Source organism: Alexandromys fortis, unplaced genomic scaffold, assembly GCF_014885135.2.
Source record: "Alexandromys fortis isolate MF-2015 unplaced genomic scaffold, M_Fortis_MF-2015_v1.1 scaffold_152, whole genome shotgun sequence".
Taxonomy (NCBI): domain Eukaryota; kingdom Metazoa; phylum Chordata; class Mammalia; order Rodentia; family Cricetidae; genus Alexandromys; species Alexandromys fortis.
The window spans coordinates 1,853,243-1,873,427 of record NW_026068045.1 but is presented as its reverse complement, the minus strand read 5'-3'; the positions used below and the strand labels follow the sequence as shown (position 1 = coordinate 1,873,427).

Genomic DNA, 20,185 nt, shown 5'->3' with positions numbered 1-20,185 from the left:
AGATACCAACAGCCCTACCTTTAAAATGGCTAACTGAGAAGCCAATATGGATCAAACAGTGGCCTCTAGCTGAAGATAAATTACAGGCATTGGAACAGCTGGTGCAAGAGAAACTAGATGTTCACCATATTGAAGAATCAACCAGCCCTTGGAATTCTCCTGTGTTTGTTGTAAAAAAGAAATCTGGTAAATGGAGAATGGTGACAGATTTAAGAGCTGTCAACAAGGTAATTCAACCTATGGGCCCACTACAATCTGGAATTCCTTTGCCTTCTCTATTACCAAAGGGATGGCCTCTTATAGTTATTGATTTGAAAGATTGTTTTTTCACTATACCGTTACAAGAAAAGGATAGAGAAAAATTTGCCTTCACAGTGCCTACTTATAATAATTCTCAGCCTAATAGGAGATATCAATGGACTGTCCTCCCACAGGGTATGCTCAATAGTCCTACATTGTGCCAATATTTTGTAAGTAAGCCATTGGAAATAATTCGTAAACAATTCCCCAAGTCCATAATTTATCATTACATGGATGACATCTTATTATCTGATTCAAATAAAGATATTTTAGAAAGGATGTTTGAAGAAGTAAAGAAAGTCTTGCCTAAGTGGGGATTACAAATTGCCCCTGAAAAGATTCAAAGAGGAAATTCTATTAATTACCTAGGTTACAGAATAGGGTTAGAGAAAATTAAAACGCAAAAGGCACAAATTAGGAGAGATGGGTTAAAGACTCTTAATGACTTCCAAAGATTGTTAGGAGACATTTCCAGTCTACGACCAGCTGTTGGGATAACACCTGATCTAATAGTTCATTTAAACAAAACCTTAGATGGTGATAAAGATTTGAATAGTCCAAGAAAACTGACAGCTGAAGCAGAAAAGGAACTGACAATGATTGAGGAAAAATTACAGGAGGCACATGTGGATAGGGTGAACCCAAATCTTAGCTGCATCCTAGTCATATTGCCTTCCAGAATTTCTCCTACAGGGATTCTAATGCAGAGGGAAGATATTATTTTAGAGTGGATATTTATACCTAATAAACCAAGTAAAAAATTAAAAACTTATGTGGAAAAAGTCTCTGAATTAATTATAAAAGGTAAGCTGAGACTTCGTCAACTAGCAGGTATAGACCCAGCAGAAATTATAGTGCCTTTTACTACTGAAGAAATAAAAAAGTTATGGGAAGACAATGAACCGTGGCAAAGAGCTTGTGCTAATTTTTTGGGAGAAATTAATAGCAACTATCCCAAAAGTGGTAGACTTAACCTCATAAAGAGAACTTCTTGGATTCTTCCTAAAATTGTACGTGATGCTCCAATAACTGGAGCCCGTACGTTCTATACTGATGCGAATAAATCAGGGAAAGCAGGTTACAAGTCAGATGAATTGAGTAAGGTGGAACAAAGCCCTTATAATTCTGTCCAGAAGGCAGAATTATATGCCATTCTTATGGTGCTAAGGGATTTTAAAGAACCTCTTAATATAGTTACAGATTCACAATATGCAGAAAGAGTTATCTTGCATATTGAAACCGCTGAATTTATACCAGATGACACAGAGTTGACTTCATTGTTTATCCAGGTACAAGACATAATCAGGAACAGGCTTTGTCCGATGTACATAACACACATCCGGTCCCATACAGGTCTGCCTGGTCCTCTAGCCCAAGGCAACGCTGAGATTGATCAATTATTGATTGGAAGTGTGTTGCAGGCCTCAGAATTTCATAAGAAGCATCATGTCAATAGTAAAGGCCTAAAGAAAGAATTTTCCATTACTTGGCAACAAGCTAAGGACATTATAAAGAGATGTCCTACTTGTTCTTTCTATAATCAAACACCGTTGCCTGCAGGGAGTAACCCAAAGGGTACTAAGAGAAATGAAATCTGGCAGATGGATATGTTCCACTTTATGGAATTTTGTAAATTAAAATATGTACACCACACCATAGACACGTATTCAGGTTTTCAATGGGCTACTGCCCTGAGCTCAGAAAAGGCTGATTCAGTAATCACAGTTATTGGAAGTTATGGCCATCATGGGTATGCCTGCACAAATAAAGACAGATAATGGTCCAGCATATGTATCTAAGAAAATGAAACGCTTTTTTGATTATTATAATATAAAACACATTACAGGTATGCCAAATAATCCTACAGGTCAGGCAGTTATAGAAACATCAAATCGTACTATAAAGGATATGCTGAACAAACAGAAAGGGACCGAAAATACCCCAGAAATAGATTACATAATGCTTTATTAACCTTGAATTTTCTCAACGCTAATGAGAAAGGAACGATGGCGGGAGAAAGACATTGGATAATGGAAAAGTCTGCTGAACTAAATCAACCAGTTTATTTCAAAGATGTGGAAGCCAGGAGATGTGCTACGTTGGGGAAGGGGTTTTGCTCTTGTTTCCACAGGAGAAGAAAAATTGTGAATACCATCAAAATTAATAAAGTTTCGATTTGAAGAGGAGAGACCTCTTGGAAAGGAGAAATGACAACTCATCCACAATGATGATATTCATACAGGTCGTAAGAAAAACATATAGAATGGGGGCACGGTTCCGTTCTTATCTCCAAAGGAAAACACTCATCTTTGAAAAATTCAAGGGACTCTGGATGTTTGGATACTGACAGATGGAAAAATACCTGCCCAATAGGAAATATCAAGAAAACTGAATGGGTTGTGTAAGTAAAATATATTAAACCACATTTCTAAATTTATAGAGCTGGTTTTGAAGTTGGACTCTGGCTCAGTCCCTCTCCAATTCCAAGCCTGTTAGTAAGAGAAAAATCCAGTTTCTGGAGTTTCTGTCTCATGTCAAGAGCCATGATATGGGACAGAAAGAAATATGAGTTTAGAAAACATCTTTGCTTTTCTTCATATCTATCATACTTTTCATTGAATATATCTATCATGCCTTTCATTGAATATATATATGCCTATATATGTCTATATGATTAATGTTTAAGTTTTTCACAATAAACAATGAGTTTTTCCTGAAGTGACATTTGAAGCTTCCAGGAAGAAGATGGGGCCCCATAACAACAACTCCACCTGGTTGATATGACGTCATGATACTGATAGCACTACTACAAGACCTGTTTGGGGTACCAGCTGCACAGGACGATCCCAATTTGGTTAGCTGAAATGGTGCACATCTTATACAACATTTTGGCCAGACCTGCACAAAATACTCAGAGACTATTTGCAATTTTAAAAGACATTGATCTTGAAATTTAACCATCATTTTACTTTCACAGGATCCCCCAGAAAGAACGTCACCCCCATGACAGCTGGAAGTAATTCTAGAGGACGACGTCCCCTCTCCCAGTAAAGTTTGCCCTTGGGTTTAGGGACATCATTTAGGTGTTGATTATAATTAGTATACGGTTGAGGGTTGTGGGAGGAATTTTATAAGCTCAGGGATCATTTTGAAAAAAAAAAGAGGGATGATGGGATAATAGATTTGTAATTGTGAGTTACTGTTTTTAGACAAATATATTGGTATCGATTCTTGTATATTGATACAAAATTAAATTATATTGACTATTGTATGCATGCATGTTTCTACCTCTGTTTAAAATATTTTTATGTATTGACATATATTGTATTGATATATATATTGTATATATTTACCATATTGCAGTGTACATTTCTACCTCTGATTAAGATACTTATATATTGTTTGTGTATTGATATATATTTACCATTCTGCAATGTATATTTGTACATTGTTTATATTTTGAAGTCATTGTCCTCATTTGTTTCACAGTCGTTTATTGTCTTAGTCTTTAAGTTAGATAGATATTGAGAATTATACAGATTAATAGTCATCTAAGTTTGTCATTTATAATTAGACTAATCAGGTTCTTTAGATATATAGAGATTATACTCAGTATAGACAGATAATCTTCAACCTCTTCAATCCTTCAACCTCAACCAAAGAGCTGTAGAAAATGGCCTTTAATCTAACTCAGAGTTTTGTGGTAGTGAGACACAATTGCTCCTGGCAACACCACTCTATTCCCGAGAGAATGTTGAGCACCAAAGACACTCCACCTGGAGCCTTTCTTTTTGGCAGAACTGGCCTTTGGGCAAATAAATGCCCATACCTCAACCACTGACAGAGATACAGAGCGTGTATCAATGGATAAAACAGGACTGTCATATCCTGCCAAGACAGGGTAAGATAGTTTTGAAAAGCTGCTTGCCTTTGAAAATGGTATGTCAGTTATGTTAGGCCTTAGCCAAAGTTGGTTGCTTCAACGCTGCAAACATGACTTTGGGTGATTGCCCAGGTAGCTAGTTGTCTCTGTGATTTGTTGCATATTTTGGAAGTTGTTTTACTGAACTTCGTAATTACCAGGTAACATTATTTCCCTTCTCAGATCTTTGATGGGGTTGAAGACTATATAAATGCAGTTACTTTTCTCTCATGACTTGGCCAAGTTATTTATTATACAAGACCTAAGCTAGTTAGAATAGGATATTTGTACTTATTGTATATAATTTCATAGTAGGTTTAGAACTCTCTTACTTAAACAAAAGGGGGAGGTGTTGCGGGAGGTCCTTCCGCTCCTCCAGCCTATAGCCACTGAGATACCAGCCCAGTGGGGTGTGGTCTCTCTCCCTTTAAAAAAGCGGCTACTTCCCTTCTTGCTTTTTTGCTTCCTGCTCCGTTTCCGGCGACTAGGCTCCTTCCTGAAGATCCCAAACATTTAAGGACTACTCTGTCTGGTGGTTTCCTTCATAGTAAGAGTTATTTTTTTCTCCTTGGTGTTGGTATGCACCTTTAATCCCAGCGCTCAGGAGAGAGAGAGAAAGAGAGAGAGAGAGAGAGAGAGAGAGAGAGAGAGAGAGAGAGAGAGAGAGAGAGAGAGAGAGAGAGAGGACAGCCCAGGGATACAGGAAAAAAAAAAAAAAACATGTCTTGGAAAAAAGAAAGAAAGAAAGAAAAAAGACCTTTTCTGGCTTGTCCCCAGACTCTGCTTCCCTACTTGAATTGATGTCATTGTTCCTAAGTTGTTCCTCAGTTCTTCATTTCACTGGGCTTGAACCCTAGTCCTGTGTCTGGATGCTAGGCAAGTGTTCTATATTTAGCTAGATCCCTACACTAAGTTGGCCAGGCTAGACTTTCACTTGTGATGCGAGGTATTTGGATTACAGATGTGTAGGCTGGCCTCAAACTCCCGCTATAGCTGACTCTCCTGACTAACCCTACTCAGGTCACAGGCACTCACCACCAGCCTGGCTTTATGCCATGCTTGGCATGTTATTCAGGGCCTCTATCAACTGAGCACGTGCGTTCTGCCACCCCAACTCAGCAGCCTTCAGTGAAGGGGAGGGAAACAGACTGATTTAAGTAATGTACAGTTTGATTATATTTTGCTGAGAGCTACAAAGGCTTGGCCAATTCCTCCTCAGGTTAAGGCCACAATGCCATGTTCCTATTAGAACAACTCAAGTCAACTGTCCCAAGGGGAAAGAGAATGTCCCTTCTGCTGAGAAGAGTTCTGGCTGGACTGTTTTCCTTCACACGGATGGTACAATCTGACAGCTCACCAAGAGGCACTGGCCTCATTCACATTCCACAGTAGAAATGGCCTTTGAAGCATGGAGTCTCTACAGGCATGTTTGATAATTCTGGATCTTGATTGATTAAAATGACACCCAATTCATAATTCTTTTTTTTATAATTCTTTTTTATTTTTAAGATTTATTATATATACACGTGTACCTGCAGACCAGAAGAGGGCACCAGATCTCATTATAGATGGTTGTGAGCCACCATGTGGGTGCTGGGAATTGAACTCAGGTCTGCTGGGAGAGCGGAAGGGCAGCCAGTGCTCTTAACCTCTGAACCAAATCTCCAACCCCCCGTTTCATAATTCTTAGTAGGAAGAAAATAAGATTAACTTGTATAGTGAGAGCATTCACTCAGAGATCTGGAGGGCAGGGTGAATAATCTTTAACCAAAGAAAAACCATTTTGAGTGACTTTTCTTCTGGTTATGCCATTGAAATTGTAGCGCCAGCTAAAGCTAGTGAAATTCGAGGAACAATTTTTAATCCTAACTTGAGCCTACCTAACATTAACAGAAATCCAACATTTTCAGTCTTGAGTCGAGTCTTGTACATCACAGTGACTGTCACAGGAGACAAGGACTCCTGAAAGTTAATGGTGCCCATCTGGGGACTGCTCTGAATCAGAAGCCAACCTGGGCTTCGTAACAAGTATCTGCCTACCTAAGGCTACCCAGCAAGATCCTGTCCCAAGAAACAAAATATAAATACACAAAATTCCTATGTATCATGTTTTAAAGATTTTATTATTTTTAGTTATGAGTGTGGAGCATATGTGTCTGCACGTAGGCGCATGCTCGCGAGTGCAGGACCAGGGCTCGACCCCCAGTGCAGTGGAGTGCAAGGAGGCCTGGGGCACTGGAGCTGGTGTGACTGTGGTGTGTGTGTGCTGGGATGAACTCAGGTCCTCTGGAAGAGCCACTTCTCCAGCCATCTCTCCAGCCCGAGACTGGAAAGGCTAGAGAGATTCAGTGGTAAAGAGTGCTTACCGCCTTGTTCTTCCAGAGGACCCAGGCTCAGGTCCCAACATCTATGTCAGGGTGACTCAGAGTCGCACATGCTCCCAGTTCCAGGGAACACAATGCCCTTTGGCCTCCTTAGGCACCAGGCTTAAGTGTGGTGCACTTAAACTAACAGACACACAAACATATACATAAAGCCAGGCGGTGGTGGCGCACGCCTTTAATCTCAGCACTCGGGAGGCAGAGGCAGGCGGATCTCTGTGAGTTCGAGGCCAGCCTGGTCTACAAGAGCTAGTTCCAGGTCAGGCTCCATAGCTACAGAGAAACCCTGTCTCAAAAAACAGGGAAAAAAAAAGCTAAAATGTATACATAAAATAAAAATAAATAAATCTGAAAAAAAAAAAGACTGAGACTGGGAAAGATTTCCTGTTTGTTTTGGTTTTGGAGACAGGATTTCTCTGTGTGGTCCCTGCTGCCTGGAAGGTCCTCTACAAGCACTAGGTGACTTGCTGCTCAGAAGGTGGCAATAGACCTCCAGAACCCTCCTCCATAGTATCTGTCCCGCTAGAGGGTCTGGTTCCCTGGAGTTGAACATTAAACAGCAACCCGCCAAGGTGACATTTTGAGATGCAAACAGGGGCTGGCAAGGGTGTGTGCACACACATTACTGGAATGCACTCATCATGTTAGTAATAAGTAAAAAAAGTACTTTTTTCTTTTAAAGATTTCAAATATTTCTACCCACTTATGTAAAAAAGAGAAAAGGAACAAAAATACATTATTTAAAAATCTTGTATTGTGCTGCATACTGCCTTCATATGTAAGTGCCCCAGTGAAGAACTTCTTCCCAGGCAACACGCAACACTGCTAATATATCAAAGTCAAAACATGTCTCCCTACCGATTATGAACAGCTAATTCTAGATACTAGTTTCCAAAGCTTGTAACTACTAACCTTGTTTCAACACAGACAATTTCAGTGACTTTCAACTTAGCCCTGAATCTTCTCTTCAAAGTTCCAGAGAATATTTGATTTTCATGCCTTCAGGTTGGGCAATGCTGATGCTCTAGAGCTTGTAAATTAGCTACACTGTGGCCACTGAGGAGGGGCTCCAGTGCACACACTGCACTCCTGAGGAGGGGCTCCAGCTACACACTGCGATCCTGAGGAGGGGCTCCAGCTACACACTGCGATCCTGAGGAGGGGCTCCAGCTACACACTGCGATCCTGAGGAGGGGCTCCAGGGTACACACTGCACTCCTGAGGAGGGCCTCCAGTGCACACTGCGCTCCTGAGGAGGGCCTCCAGTGCACACTGCGCTCCTGAGGAGGGACTCCAGCTATACATTGCACTCCTGAGGAGGGGCTCCAGCGCACACCACTGAACTCCTGCAGCTATCTAGCACCATGATTACAATGCTCAATGGGAATTAAGGGGCCAGCTTAGGATCAAATGTCTGACAGGGATAGCCTTAAAAAGACTGCTGCTTTCCTTGTATGGAACACAATTTCTCTGTCTTACAGGCCTTTCTTTCTAGTGATGTTTTTTATTGCCTTTACAATCTTGAATCGTTGTAGCTGTCATTTCCTTGCTTAACACGGATGACAAATGCATAGATCATCAGTAATAAGCAGCAAAGGTCTAAGTCCTTAACCAGGTGAGCAACTGTTCAGAGAGAAAGGTGCTGTATTTTGTCTCTTCTCTGAAATGCTGTGGCTTATATAGACTAGAATTTGGGTCTTTCATTTTTTGATAGCTTGAATATTAAAAACAATTTTGTATAGTTACCAGAACTTTCAAAAGACGCTACCCAAAATGTTAAAAGTCCTAGCAATGGCTCCTCATAGACTCTGGATCAGCTGCCATTCCTCTGACAGAGGGAAGCAGGAAGCTTTGTGGCAACTTTGAAGAGGCGTTACCTGAGCCTGGAGCGAACACACTCCATCCTGGGATCATGACTCTCCTGAATGTGCCCCACATAGCACACTCAAGACATCAAGACAGAGAGTGCACCACTAATAGTTAAAGCTGTTTCTTCCAAGATTAGTCTCATGTACGGGAAGCAAAGTGGTCCTCTCTGACGCTGAGCTTGGACAACTCTGAGGAAATCCTCAGATTATGAAAACCAATTCGTATATGCTGATATTAAAGCTTCAAGACTGGTCGGTCGGCCAAACAGAAACTCCAGACCTTTAAGCCTAAGTCTAATGACTGCTGAGGTCAAGAGACCACCTAACAATTTTACTCAGACTCCAGATGCCTCTTCTGTTCGGACAACACCATCAGTTTAAAGAAAGGGCCTAAAACCACAGCACAGGCCCAGCTCTTCAGAGAGGACGCCTGGATAAGGCATACGGTAGAGCTGTCCTAAGAAAGAATTTACTTATTTGTTTATTCTTGGTTTTGTTTTTCTAAGACAGGCTTTCATTCTGTAGCCCAGCAAGCCGCAAACTTGTGGAAGTTCTCCTACTTTAGCCTTATAAATACTAGGATCACAGCAGTGAGCCCAACAAGGGATGTAAACAAGAACTGAGTGAGCTCGTGACTAGTCCAGATCCAGAAGCAGTTCTCAAAGCGCCAGTCTTCAAAGATAAAGGAAGGCAAGACACTGAAAAAAGAACAAGTATGTTCAAGAGAGACCTTCCCTCTACGTTTCCGTTTCTGTCTCGCCTTTGGGTCAAACGCGCAGTCCTCAGGCTCATCACGGGAACACTTTCTGACCCCATATGCCATGTCTTCCTGGTGTAAACACACAACAATATCTCCCTAATCACTTCATAATCTACAACAGGAGTCCGTGCCACAGATGCCTACTCACCTTTAGCACCAATCTCTTTATCGTTAGTTTCCCTATGCAATATTTTGTTCTGTCTCCAAGATACACAGTGTGGAAAAACAAGGTAGAGAGGTCCTTCTGTGAGACAGTACCAGGAAGCTCAAGTTGAAGGATGGTGGGAGTAGACAGCAAAGTTCCTTTTGTAAACTTAGTCAAGTGCACACGGTATACATATTCTCCTGGGTATAAACAATTTACACAAATTAATTTACGTCAGCAACATAACCAAAACAATGGCAGATCAAATTCCCCTGTGACAATCAAGGAGTGGGCAGTGCTCTGAGGGCTAAAAAGTCAGAGTCGCTGAAAACGCCCAGTGGCCATGGCCCCCTCGCCAGTGGCATTTAGGGTAGCAGGAAAGAGAGTGGACAGTGTGCACGTTATTGCAGGTACTGGGCTGTCGGGCAGCACCGCAGTTCACAGCAGGGATGTCACACTTCCCTCAGGTTACCGAGTCTTTCTTCTTCCTGAACGGCGACTTCAGCCTCCTCCACACACTGCTTTTGGGTTTAGACTTTTTCTCCATGGCCAATACTAATTCCTTTTCTTTCTTCCGAATCTCGCGAACAAGAGCATGGAAGACGTCATCGATGTAGTAACGGTACGCAGCAGAGGTCTCGAAGAACGGACAGCTGAACTCTCGCGCCAGAGATAACCCCTCTTCCTTGGAGACCTTCAGAGGCACAAACATGAGAAAATGTATAGTGCACGGACAGGGCTCCCCGCTGGAGAGGGGCCAGCAGAGAACACAGCCCCGGGGCACTGAGGGCCCAAGCCGTGTACCACAGGACTCCCAATCACAGGGTTCTATTTCCAGTGTACTTACCAGATTGCTGTTTTAAAGACAGAGTCTCTTGTAAGTCTTCCATCTGTACCTCAGGAGTGCCTGGATAACATGTGTACGCCACCATGCCTGCTTTCATGCAGGGTTAGGGACAGAGCCCACATAATTTTTCAATTGTTTTGTCAAGACAGGGTTTCTCTGTGTAGCCCTAGCTGCCCAGGAACTTTGTTCTGCAGATCAGGCTAGCCTCAAACCCAGAGATCCAGCTGCCTTCTGTCTCACACCCAGCTTCCTGCATAGTAGGCAGACACACTACCAACTGAACTTTACAACTCAGCCTCTCTTTTTTCTTTTCTGAGGCAAGGCTTCCCTCTGGTCTGGAGCTTGTCAAGTAGGCTGGCCAGCAAACCCCAGGCTTCTGCCCGTTTCCAACTCCCTAGTGTTGGGGTTATAAACCATCATGCCTGGATTTCAAAACAAAAACAAGAAATGAAATCTATGCAGGGCGGTGGTGGCACACACATTTAATGCCAACACTTGGGAGGCAGAGGCAGGCGGATCTCTGTGAGTTCGAGGCCAGCCTGGTCTACAGAGTGAGTTCCAGGACAGCCAGGGCTACACAGAGAAATCCTGTCTCACTGAACTCAGGCCTCAGACCCTCTTAAAAAAAGGTGCTTTACTGACTGAACTGAGTCTCCAATCCTTTCAGTGGAACTTTTGGAAACAGATATTAAGTAAATACACATATTGATAATGATAGCTTTATGCTTTTGATTTTTCAGGACAGGGTTTCTCTGGGAAGCTTTGGAGCCTGTCCTGGAATTCCTTCTGCAGATCAGACTGGCCTCAAACTCAGAGATCTACCTGCCTCTGCCTACTGAGTGCTGGGATTAAAGGTGTGCACCACCACTGCCCAGATTTATTTATATTTTGGATTATTATTATTTTACGTGTGTGGGTGTCTTGCCTACATGTATGCCTGTGTACATGTATGTGCCTGGTACTCCTGGAGGCCAGAGGCATCAGATGCCCTGGAACTGGGGTTACAGATGGTTCTGAGTCATGTTAATGTGAACGCTGGGATGGAGGAGTCCTCCGCAAGGGTAACCAGTATTCTTAACCTCCGACCCTAAAGTTTCCATTAGTTTTATTAAGTGTTCATTTATTTACTGTATGTGTAAGGCCTAAATCCCAGCACGTGTGTAAAGTCAACAGAGAATCAGCTGGCAACTCTGTGGAAATGGTTCTCTTGTTTCACCTCTGTGTGGATTTTAGGGATTGGATTCAAGCCACCGTATTTCCAGGCAAACAAGCGCCTTTACTGAGACTTCTTGTTGCCCTTAGCTTTATTGATAGATAAACTTTTATTTTGTAGAGCTGGGGATTGAACCCTCGTCCCTGTGTATGCTAGGCAGGAGCTCTACCACTAAACTACAGCCAAACGTCCTTTCTGATGATCCAGGAAGCTAACCGCTCATGATCCTCACTTAATGAGTATTCTACTGCCATCTATTGGTGTGCTGACTGACTGCCTGGGCCTAGGGGTACAAACCCTCAGCTGCCCTCTCATGTGTGGTGATCCTCCTGCCTACCTGTTAAATGCTCAGGTTATAGGTTATTATGTGTCTAAAACCCTGTGCATTGATTTCTAAAAATCCAGATTTTATATATTATAACAGGAAACTTATAGCTAAAGGGACATTTCCAAAGCTAGGGATAGGATAATTTTCATTTTCTATTTTAAGGCAAAGCAATCTTCAAGAAACAAACAACCACCCACAACATTGCAGGCCTTGCTTCTCACCTGCCGCAGCTGTTTCAGGTCTGATTTGTTTCCCACGAGAACCACTGGTGTGTCGTCAGTGCGTCTGACGCGGTAAATCAGCTGTTTAAACTCCCGAACTTCATGAAAACTTCGGCGATCCGTGATCGAGTAACAGATGATAAATCCTTCTCCTGCCCTCATATACTGATCCCGCATGGCTGTAAACTCTGCCTGGAGGGAAGCAAAGGTCCATGAAATGCATTGCTGCAATCAGACCTGCCCGCACACCGGCTAATGGAAGGCAAGAGAGACAAACTAGTGATTCTGTCCATAGACGCCTGCCCCCTCCAAGAGGACACACTCTACCCACACAGTTCTGGGTTCAGTACCTGCCCGGCTGTATCCAAAATGTCCAGGTTGGCAGGCTCATCGTCGATGCGGATCCGGATCTTGTATGCATCCTCTACAGGTGGGAGGAACACACATGCGGGAAGAAGCAAGGATCTGAAAACTTGCCCCACAGAAGAGGCAGTCCTGTCCAATTTTATTCACTTATTTTGGTAGAGGCAGACCTCGAATCCAGGGGTTCAAACGGTGGGCGAATGCTCTACCCCTGAGCTATATTCCCAGGCTTCAGCTCCTTACGTTTGCTCTCAGGCGTTGGCATGTACACATGTAAATGCATGAATGCTCATGTGTGAATGGGTGCACATGTGCATGGAGATCCAGGGCTCATACTGGATCTCACTAGGCAGCTTGCTCAATGAAGCCTGTCTTTGACTGTGGAGGCTGGAATTTCATGTAAGTCAGTTACCAGGGTTCTGGGGATCTGAACTCAACTCTGCTTCTAGCTTATAAAGCAAGCGCTCTAACCTCCAAGCCATCTCCCCAGCCCACCAAGTTCTCTAAGGAATTTTATTATTAGTGATGTATATGTACATGCATGATGTATGTGTGTATGTATGTGTATGCATATGGAGGTCAAGGGTCAAATTTATGAAGTCAGCTTTTCCCTACACCTTTATATGCACTCTAAGTCACAGCACAAGTAGGGCAAGTGCTCTTACCGGCTGAGCATCTCAGCGGCCCCTGGATTGTTTTTATGTGCTTAATTTTCTCAGGATGCTATAAAGTCATCAAAATATGTACACTAGTTTTTCTTTGTTCATGGGTGGTCATGTATTTTTTTGTTTTGTTTTAAAAAGGCTTATTTATTTATTATATATTTATTAATCTGTGCACAGAGTTCTGTCTGCAAGCCAGAAGAGGGCACCAGATCTCATTACAGATGGTTGTGAGCCACCATGTGGTTGCTGGGAATTGAACTCAGGATTTACGGAAGAGCAGCCAATGCCCTTAACTGCTAAGCCATCTCTCTAGCCCTTGTTTTGTTTTTTGAGATAGAGTTTCTTTGTAAAGCCTTGGTTGTCCAAGAATTAGCTCTGTAAACCAGGCTGGCCTCAAACTCACAGAGATCCATTTGCCAGCACTCAGGAGGCAGAGGCAGATGGATCTCTGTGAGTTTGAGCCCAGCCTACAAAGCAAGTTCCAGGACAGTTAGCACTACACAGAGAAACCCAGTCTCAAAAATAAAAAAATAGGCCGGGCGGTGGTGGCACACGCCTTTAATCCCAGCACTCGGGAGGCAGAGGCAGGCGGATCTCTGTGAGTTCGAGACCAGCCTGGTCTACAAGAGCTAGTTCCAGGACAGGCTCCAAAGCCACAGAGAAACCCTGTCTCGAAAAACCAAATAAATAAATAAATGAAAAGAAGGAAGGGAGGGTGGGAGAGAGGAAGGGAGAAGAGAGAAAGAAAGAAAAAGATGGCCTTAGTCACTGTGCACTGCTGTGAAGACACCACAACCAGGGCTCTCAGGAAGCAAAGCATTTAACTGGGCTGGCTTACAGTCTCAGAGCGTTAGTCTGTAGCTATGGCGGGGAGCATGCATGATGTGAGAGCAGCAGCTCAGTGCTGTGTCCTGTTGCACAGGCTGAGAGAAAGCGAGTGGAGACTGGGCCTGCCGTGGGCTTTTGAAAGCTCAAATCTCACCCTGTGATACTTCTAACAAGGCCATAATCCTAACCTAATCCTTTCCAACAGTTTCATTCTCTGTCACTAAACATTCACATACATGGACCTGTGGGGGTCATTCTTATTCAAACCACCACAAGGACTCTTTTTTGTTGTTGTTGTTTTGTTTTGTTTTTCGAGACAGGGTTTCTCTGTAGCTTTGGAGCCTGTCCTGGAACTAGCTCTTGTAGACCAGACTGGCCTCGAACTCCCAGAGATCCACCTGCCTCTGCCTCCTGAGAGCTGGGATTAAAGGTGTGCACCACCAACACCACAAGGATTCTGAAAGAATTTCTTTTAAAACAGTAGGTCAGGGGCAGGGGAAGTGGCTCAACTGGTACTGTTGTGCTATGCAGGCCTGGCGACCTGAGTTAGAAGCCCAGGATCCACATGAAAGTAGGACGGACAGAACTTCACACGTTTGCTGTGGCATCTATGCCTACACACACAGCATGCACATTAAAAAAAATGTAACCGCTAGGCGCAGTGGTGCATGCTTTAGTCCCAGCTGCCATTTATTAACGCACATACAGAACATTAGGCTAGGCAAACTGTAAAGCACTATCATTTCCACCTTACAGAGAAGGTAAACGAGGGGTGGTGGACACACCCTTAATCCCACCACTGGCAGGGGCAGGCAAGGGGCAGAGGCAGGCAGATCTCTGAGTTTGAGGCCAAACGGGGTTGCAGGTGAAACTGTCTTAGAAAAAAAAAAGACTTAGAAAGAATTAAAAGGCTAATCCTAAAATCCTGAATGTCTTCTTAACTGCAGTTCAGTGGTGATGGAGCCAGCATACACTGCGGTTCCTCGACACCTCACCCACAGCACTGGTTTTAAAAGGTGGAGTCCCCGTGCCTGGATACTTTTGTTTAAAGACTTACTTTTATTTTATGCATGTGAGTGTTATGGCTGAAAGTGTATTATGTGTGTCTGATGCCCTCAGAGGTCAGGATATGGTATCAGACTGCCTGGAACTGCAGTACTAGATGGCTGTGAGCTGTCGTGATGGTGCTGGAAACCCTGTCTGCGACCCTGTGAGCACAGTGTCCCTCACAGCTTCACTATTTTCTAGAAAATGTCACAACCCCTCCATTTCGAAACCAAGCTCTTTTCTGCATGTTACTGTCAGGTGCAACACTGTGTTAAACGCAGGTCGTAAGCATGTGACCTGAGTGATCTTTAGCCCTTTACAAAATTTTAATTTTATTACATTTTTGCTATTTATTTTTTGTTTTGTAGATAGGGTCTCACTATGTAACCCTGGCTGGCCAACTTGATATGGAGACCAGGCTGTCCTGGAACTCCCAGAGCTTCGCCTGCCTCTGCCTCCCAAGTGCTGGGATTACAGGCATGCGCCACCACCACCTGGCTCACATCTACCTTCTTCAATGTAGATTTCTATAATCATGGAAAACACAGAAAAGTAAAAGAGAATCAAATGCCACACAGGGTGGTGCAGGGCTTGAATCCCAGAACTCACGAGAAAGAGGCAGGCAGATCTCAAGGCCAACCTGGTATACAGAGTAAGGTCCTGGGCTGCCAGGACTATGCCAAGAAACCCTGTCTCGAAAAAAAAAAAAAAAAAAAAAAAAAAACTAGCCACATACACCCCAAATTAAATCCTCTTAACATTTTCAAACCAATGATGTTCTTTTTTTTAATATTTATTTATTTATTATGTATACAATATTCTGTCTGTGTGCCTGACGGCCAGAAGAGGGCGCCAGACCTCTTTACAGATGGTTGTGAGCCACTATGTGGTTGCTGGGAATTGAACTCAGGACCTTTGGAAGAGCAGGCAATGCTCTTAACCACTGAGCCATCTCTCCAGCCCCCAATGATGTTCTTTAATAGGTTCTGCGTACATGTCGGCACACACATGCCACATGGTGCAGGTGGAGTTCAGAGGACAACTTTCCTTCCACCATGTGAGACTCAAGGATGGAGCTCAAGTTATCAGGCTCGGCAGACTCGCCATCCCATGACCCAGCATGGCTATGGAGGGGAGAGGACGTGCAGGAACTGATTCTCACCTTCTACCATGGGAGTTACCGGGATCTCACGCCAGGCTTGGTGACAGGTGCCATCTCACTGGTCCCCAAACTAGATTTTAATTTCAGTCACACAGATATGTGCTTCTGTGTGAGTCTATACATGTACTCACTCACAGCACTCAAGACACACAAGCATTTGCTGCTGAGTCACACAGCGCTGTCAGAGAGCAGCAGTCGGGTAAAAAAATGTACTGATTGACGGTTCCTGCAGATGGCCTGGGTTTGGCTCACAACACCCCTATAAGAGCTTATAACATTCTGTTAACTCCAGTCCATGGGATCGAACGCCCTTCCTCTGCCTCTGCAAGCACCAGGCGCACTGTGGTGCACAGACACATACAGGAAACATCTATAGCCATCAAATAAAAAATCAGTCTTTTAAGCCCTGAATTCAATCCACAACACTGCAGACAAACCGGTGAAACCTTCTTGGGGTGAAAAAATATGAATTTTATCTTAAAAATAAGAGAGCTGGGGACTTAGTGTGATAGTGTGTTTGTCTAGTGTACCCAAGGTCCGGGTTCAACCCCAAGCACAACAAAAAGATTGTTTAATGTCGCTTATAAAAAATTAAATACAAAAAGAAGTACGAGATGGCTCTGGAGCTCTTTTGGATTTTAGTTTATCTAAAGATATTTCTATTATTATGTATGCACATGACTCTAACAGTGGGTGTGCAGAGGTCAAGAGACCACCTTTGTGGACTCGGGTTTCTCCTCCCTCTCCTCCCACCTTTACATGGGTTCAGTTGAAATTCAAGTCACCAGGCTTTTGGGGCGAGCACCTTTCCACTGATGTTAAGGTGGAGGTTATAGAAGTAGAGTTTTGTTTTCAGTGAAGGAGACCTGGGGAAGTCGGATTTCCTTCTCCATGAGCTACCATGGTAAAACAAAAGACAACCAGTGGTCCCCATGCTCTGAACTGTTGGTCAGGGTTATAACACAGCACACGAGAACAGACAGAACGTGGGCATGACCAAAGAAAATTCTGCCCATTTTGATAGTCTAAAAACCTATACAGGAGAAGAGAATAAAGAAGGTGTAGGAACATATCTATCCTACCAAGGAGTGAAGTGGGCCTAGTAGACCCTGAAGCCTGAGCTCAGGGTCTGGGTTCCCAGCCCAACTAAGGTGACTAAGTGACATTTTCCAGTCAGTCTCTAGGTGTGGCTAGTTATCACCATAAACAAGGGCAGAATAACGCGGTGGGTGTGGTAGGCTGCCAGCCAGTCTTCCTACACTCAGGAACCAGCAGTGCAGGAGGGCATGCATGGCAAACATGCAGCCTGCAGGGCAGAGGGTAGATACTGACCCTGCCTGGCCACCTAGCCAGCACAGGCAATGTCCTTCTAGTGCAGCATCACTGGAGTCACGAGTGGGTGGCCTAGCGCTAACGCTTGGCACTGAGTAAACAATCCTAACCCTGAAGTCACTTTCTTTAGTTCCCATGCCGCAGCTGAATCTCTGAAACAATCTCTAAAGTTGACAGAGCAGAGCTAGGATGCAGCTCAGTGGTACAGCATAGACTTAGCCTGTGTGAGGCCCCAGGCTTGATCCCTACCACAAAAAATAAATAACTCCCATAGAGCTCAATAAAAAGACAAGTGTTCCCACTTTCCCCAAACCCACAGAAGCACATGCTAAATGAAATGACCACAGCCACAGCATGGCAGGCTTTTGTTTTGTTTTGACAGAGGGCTTCATTAATCCTCTTGGCCAGCCTATAACTCTTTCTGTAACCCAGACTGGTGAATTCGCATTCCTTTGCCTCCCAAGGGCTGGGGTTACAGATGTGTGCCGTCACTCCCAGCTAATGGGAGCTTCTGTCCCCTCCTCAACCCTACTCTTCTTTTATATAATCACTCAGAATCAAAACTGCTGCTGGGTGGTGGCACAGGCCTTTCATTGCAGCAGAGGTAGGCGGAACTCTGAGTTCGAGGTCAGCCTGGTCAACAGAGAGCAAATTCCAGGACAGTCAAGGCTACACAGAGAAACCCTGTCTCAAAAAAACAAAACAAAAAACAAAACAAACAAACAAGCAAAAAACCCCACAACTGTTTCCTAATGATTTAGGAGTGAGGAACATTCTCAGTCAACAGAAGATAGCAACCAAAAACAACAATAATACAGCCCACATGCCATAGACCTGGGCTTGGTAGCTCAGGCCTGTAATCCCAGACTAAGCCGTAAGGTGTGCTGTGTGTTTAAGGCTAGCTTGGGCTCAATCTTTTATCAAAAGAAAACAACAACACAACTTAAACAACACAAAACAAAACTGGGGATACAGCTCAGTGGTAGAGCCCTTGCCTGGTGTGCTTGGTCTGAAGTCTCAGGCTCAATCCCCAGCATTAAAAAAAGACTGATTTACTCTATTGGCACTCTAAAGATGACAAAGATACAGATGATGTTGCTATATACCCAGCTGCAGGGATAAGGAAATAAATCAAGAGCTTCCAGTGGAAGCTCGGTCTAAGAGTTCAATAGGCTGGCTCTACTTGTTTTTCTGCTTCCTTTTGTGGAAGTTCAAACCAGCTGACTCACACTGCCAGGTTAGTCTCATGTCAGAGCCTCAGAAGCGATAGCCAGAGATGGTTTCGTGGAGTAGCCTTTAAACCTTCCTTTAATCTAACGATACAGAATACATTCAGTGAAAAAAAGAGAAACTTTGTCTATTAATGCTCAACCTAACCCAAAGACTAAAGGTGGCATATGAAGTCTAGGAAAAAAAGTAAACGGTTTATCCTTGTTTCTAAATAAGTATGAATTACATACACAAAAAAGCTCAAGATATAAATACTACTTTTTAAACTTTAACTCTATTAAGATACTTTCACAGGATGTACCTGAAATATAAATAAGAATCTGACTTACCAATGGTGGGGTCATGATCTTCTGGGAATCGGTGGCTTATGAACTGCATTGTCATGGCTTCAAAACAAGAAATGGAACTCATGACGGTGACCATGAAGTAATTTAACTATCAACTTTGCACAAGAGCCAGTAACCCATCTGGTGCTTTTCAAACTTTTCTGTCAAATAGAAACGGTTACCTACCGCTCTTCCCGACGCCACCAGCACCCAGCATCACTAGTTTGTATTCCCGTGACAGCGCTGCAGGACTACTACAGCTGCTACCAACTGGGCGAGCTCCGGAGTCCATTGTCCTTACAGCAGTCCAGGGCCCCTAGGAAAGGCCTCCTAGGGAAGGCACAAAACATTCAGTCCAGGATGGAGACAGTCGGCCAGTCTGAGTCCCAGCCTCCCACAAACACCGCGGCCTACCCTGCTCTTTGCGGAACACTAAGAAACCCAGGTCTTCTCCCTTCCCCGTTAGTCTCAGTCCTAAAACACGGCACAGATTTCTAAACTTACTTTTTACAGAAAAAAAAAAAAAACAACTTGGGCTTTTCTTCAGATTGAGGCAGTGTGCCAATAGGAAGGAGCCAGAAGCGTGCTGAGGGCTGCCTGGTACCGCCAGGTCTTCTTCAGGTTGCCGCCCCCGCTTTCCCTCCTCCCGTCCCTGCCCACCTGTGCCCGCACCTCTGAAGGAAGCCCTGAGTCCGGGTTGCAGACCTGATTCCTTCCCGAGCGGCGCCGTACAACCCACTGCCCCGCCCGGGTCCAGGAAGATGGCGCCGGTGGGCGGGGCTTAACCCTAGCCCCGCCCCCAAGCCGACAGGGACTCTGCTCCGCCCCACGCCTAGGTCTGACTCGCAAAGCCCTCTGGTCACATACTGGTCTAAGGTTTGCAAGGACGGAAATGGGTGATCCACTAATCGAAACAGAAACCTTTAATGTGAGTAACTTAGGGTTGTTTGCTACCGGGAGGAAAATCCCCGCAATCTTACCAAAATACAGGATTTTATAAGTATAGTCATTGCTACATAGCAGTGCTCCTTTTTCCAAAAAAACTGTCATATTTAACGATCCTGTGACCAAGACAGATGTTCTGAGCACCCAGTTATTCTAATTGGAGTTCTGTGTGCTAAAAACATTAAGCCATATATGATGGCACACGCCTACTAACCCCGCATGAAAGGTATTGTTGGCAGCAAGCAGTTCAAAGGTCAGTCCTGGATACATACTAAGTTACACATTACATAGGCTGCATGAGA

The 20,185-nt window shown here is 43.9% G+C and overlaps 1 protein-coding gene and 1 long non-coding RNA gene across 7 annotated transcripts; one reads left to right on the top strand and one right to left on the bottom strand.

Moving 5' to 3' along the window:
• Nucleotides 1-2,815: 2,815 nt before the first annotated feature.
• LOC126516087 (uncharacterized) lies at nt 2,816-6,981 on the top strand. The gene is made up of 2 exons (XR_007596017.1): nt 2,816-6,503; nt 6,620-6,981. It is a non-coding gene; the product is annotated as an uncharacterized lncRNA (long non-coding RNA).
• A 1,948-nt stretch (nt 6,982-8,929) lies between these two features.
• Nucleotides 8,930-19,797, bottom strand: Rit1 (Ras like without CAAX 1). Of its 6 annotated transcripts, none has more exons than XM_050166265.1 (6): nt 19,644-19,797; nt 19,125-19,268; nt 18,942-18,998; nt 12,336-12,409; nt 11,986-12,177; nt 8,930-10,070 (listed from the first exon to the last, which is right to left on the bottom strand). In XM_050166265.1, the coding sequence occupies exons 2-6, from the start codon at nt 19,228-19,230 to the stop codon at nt 9,840-9,842; spliced, it is 660 nt and encodes a 219-aa protein (XP_050022222.1). In that variant the 5' UTR covers nt 19,231-19,268; nt 19,644-19,797; the 3' UTR covers nt 8,930-9,839. The 6 variants fall into 6 exon arrangements, with proteins under 6 accessions (XP_050022222.1, XP_050022218.1, XP_050022219.1 ...); XM_050166261.1 differs by having other exon boundaries at nt 19,611-19,753; XM_050166262.1 differs by having other exon boundaries at nt 19,599-19,723.
• Nucleotides 19,798-20,185: the final 388 nt, after the last annotated feature.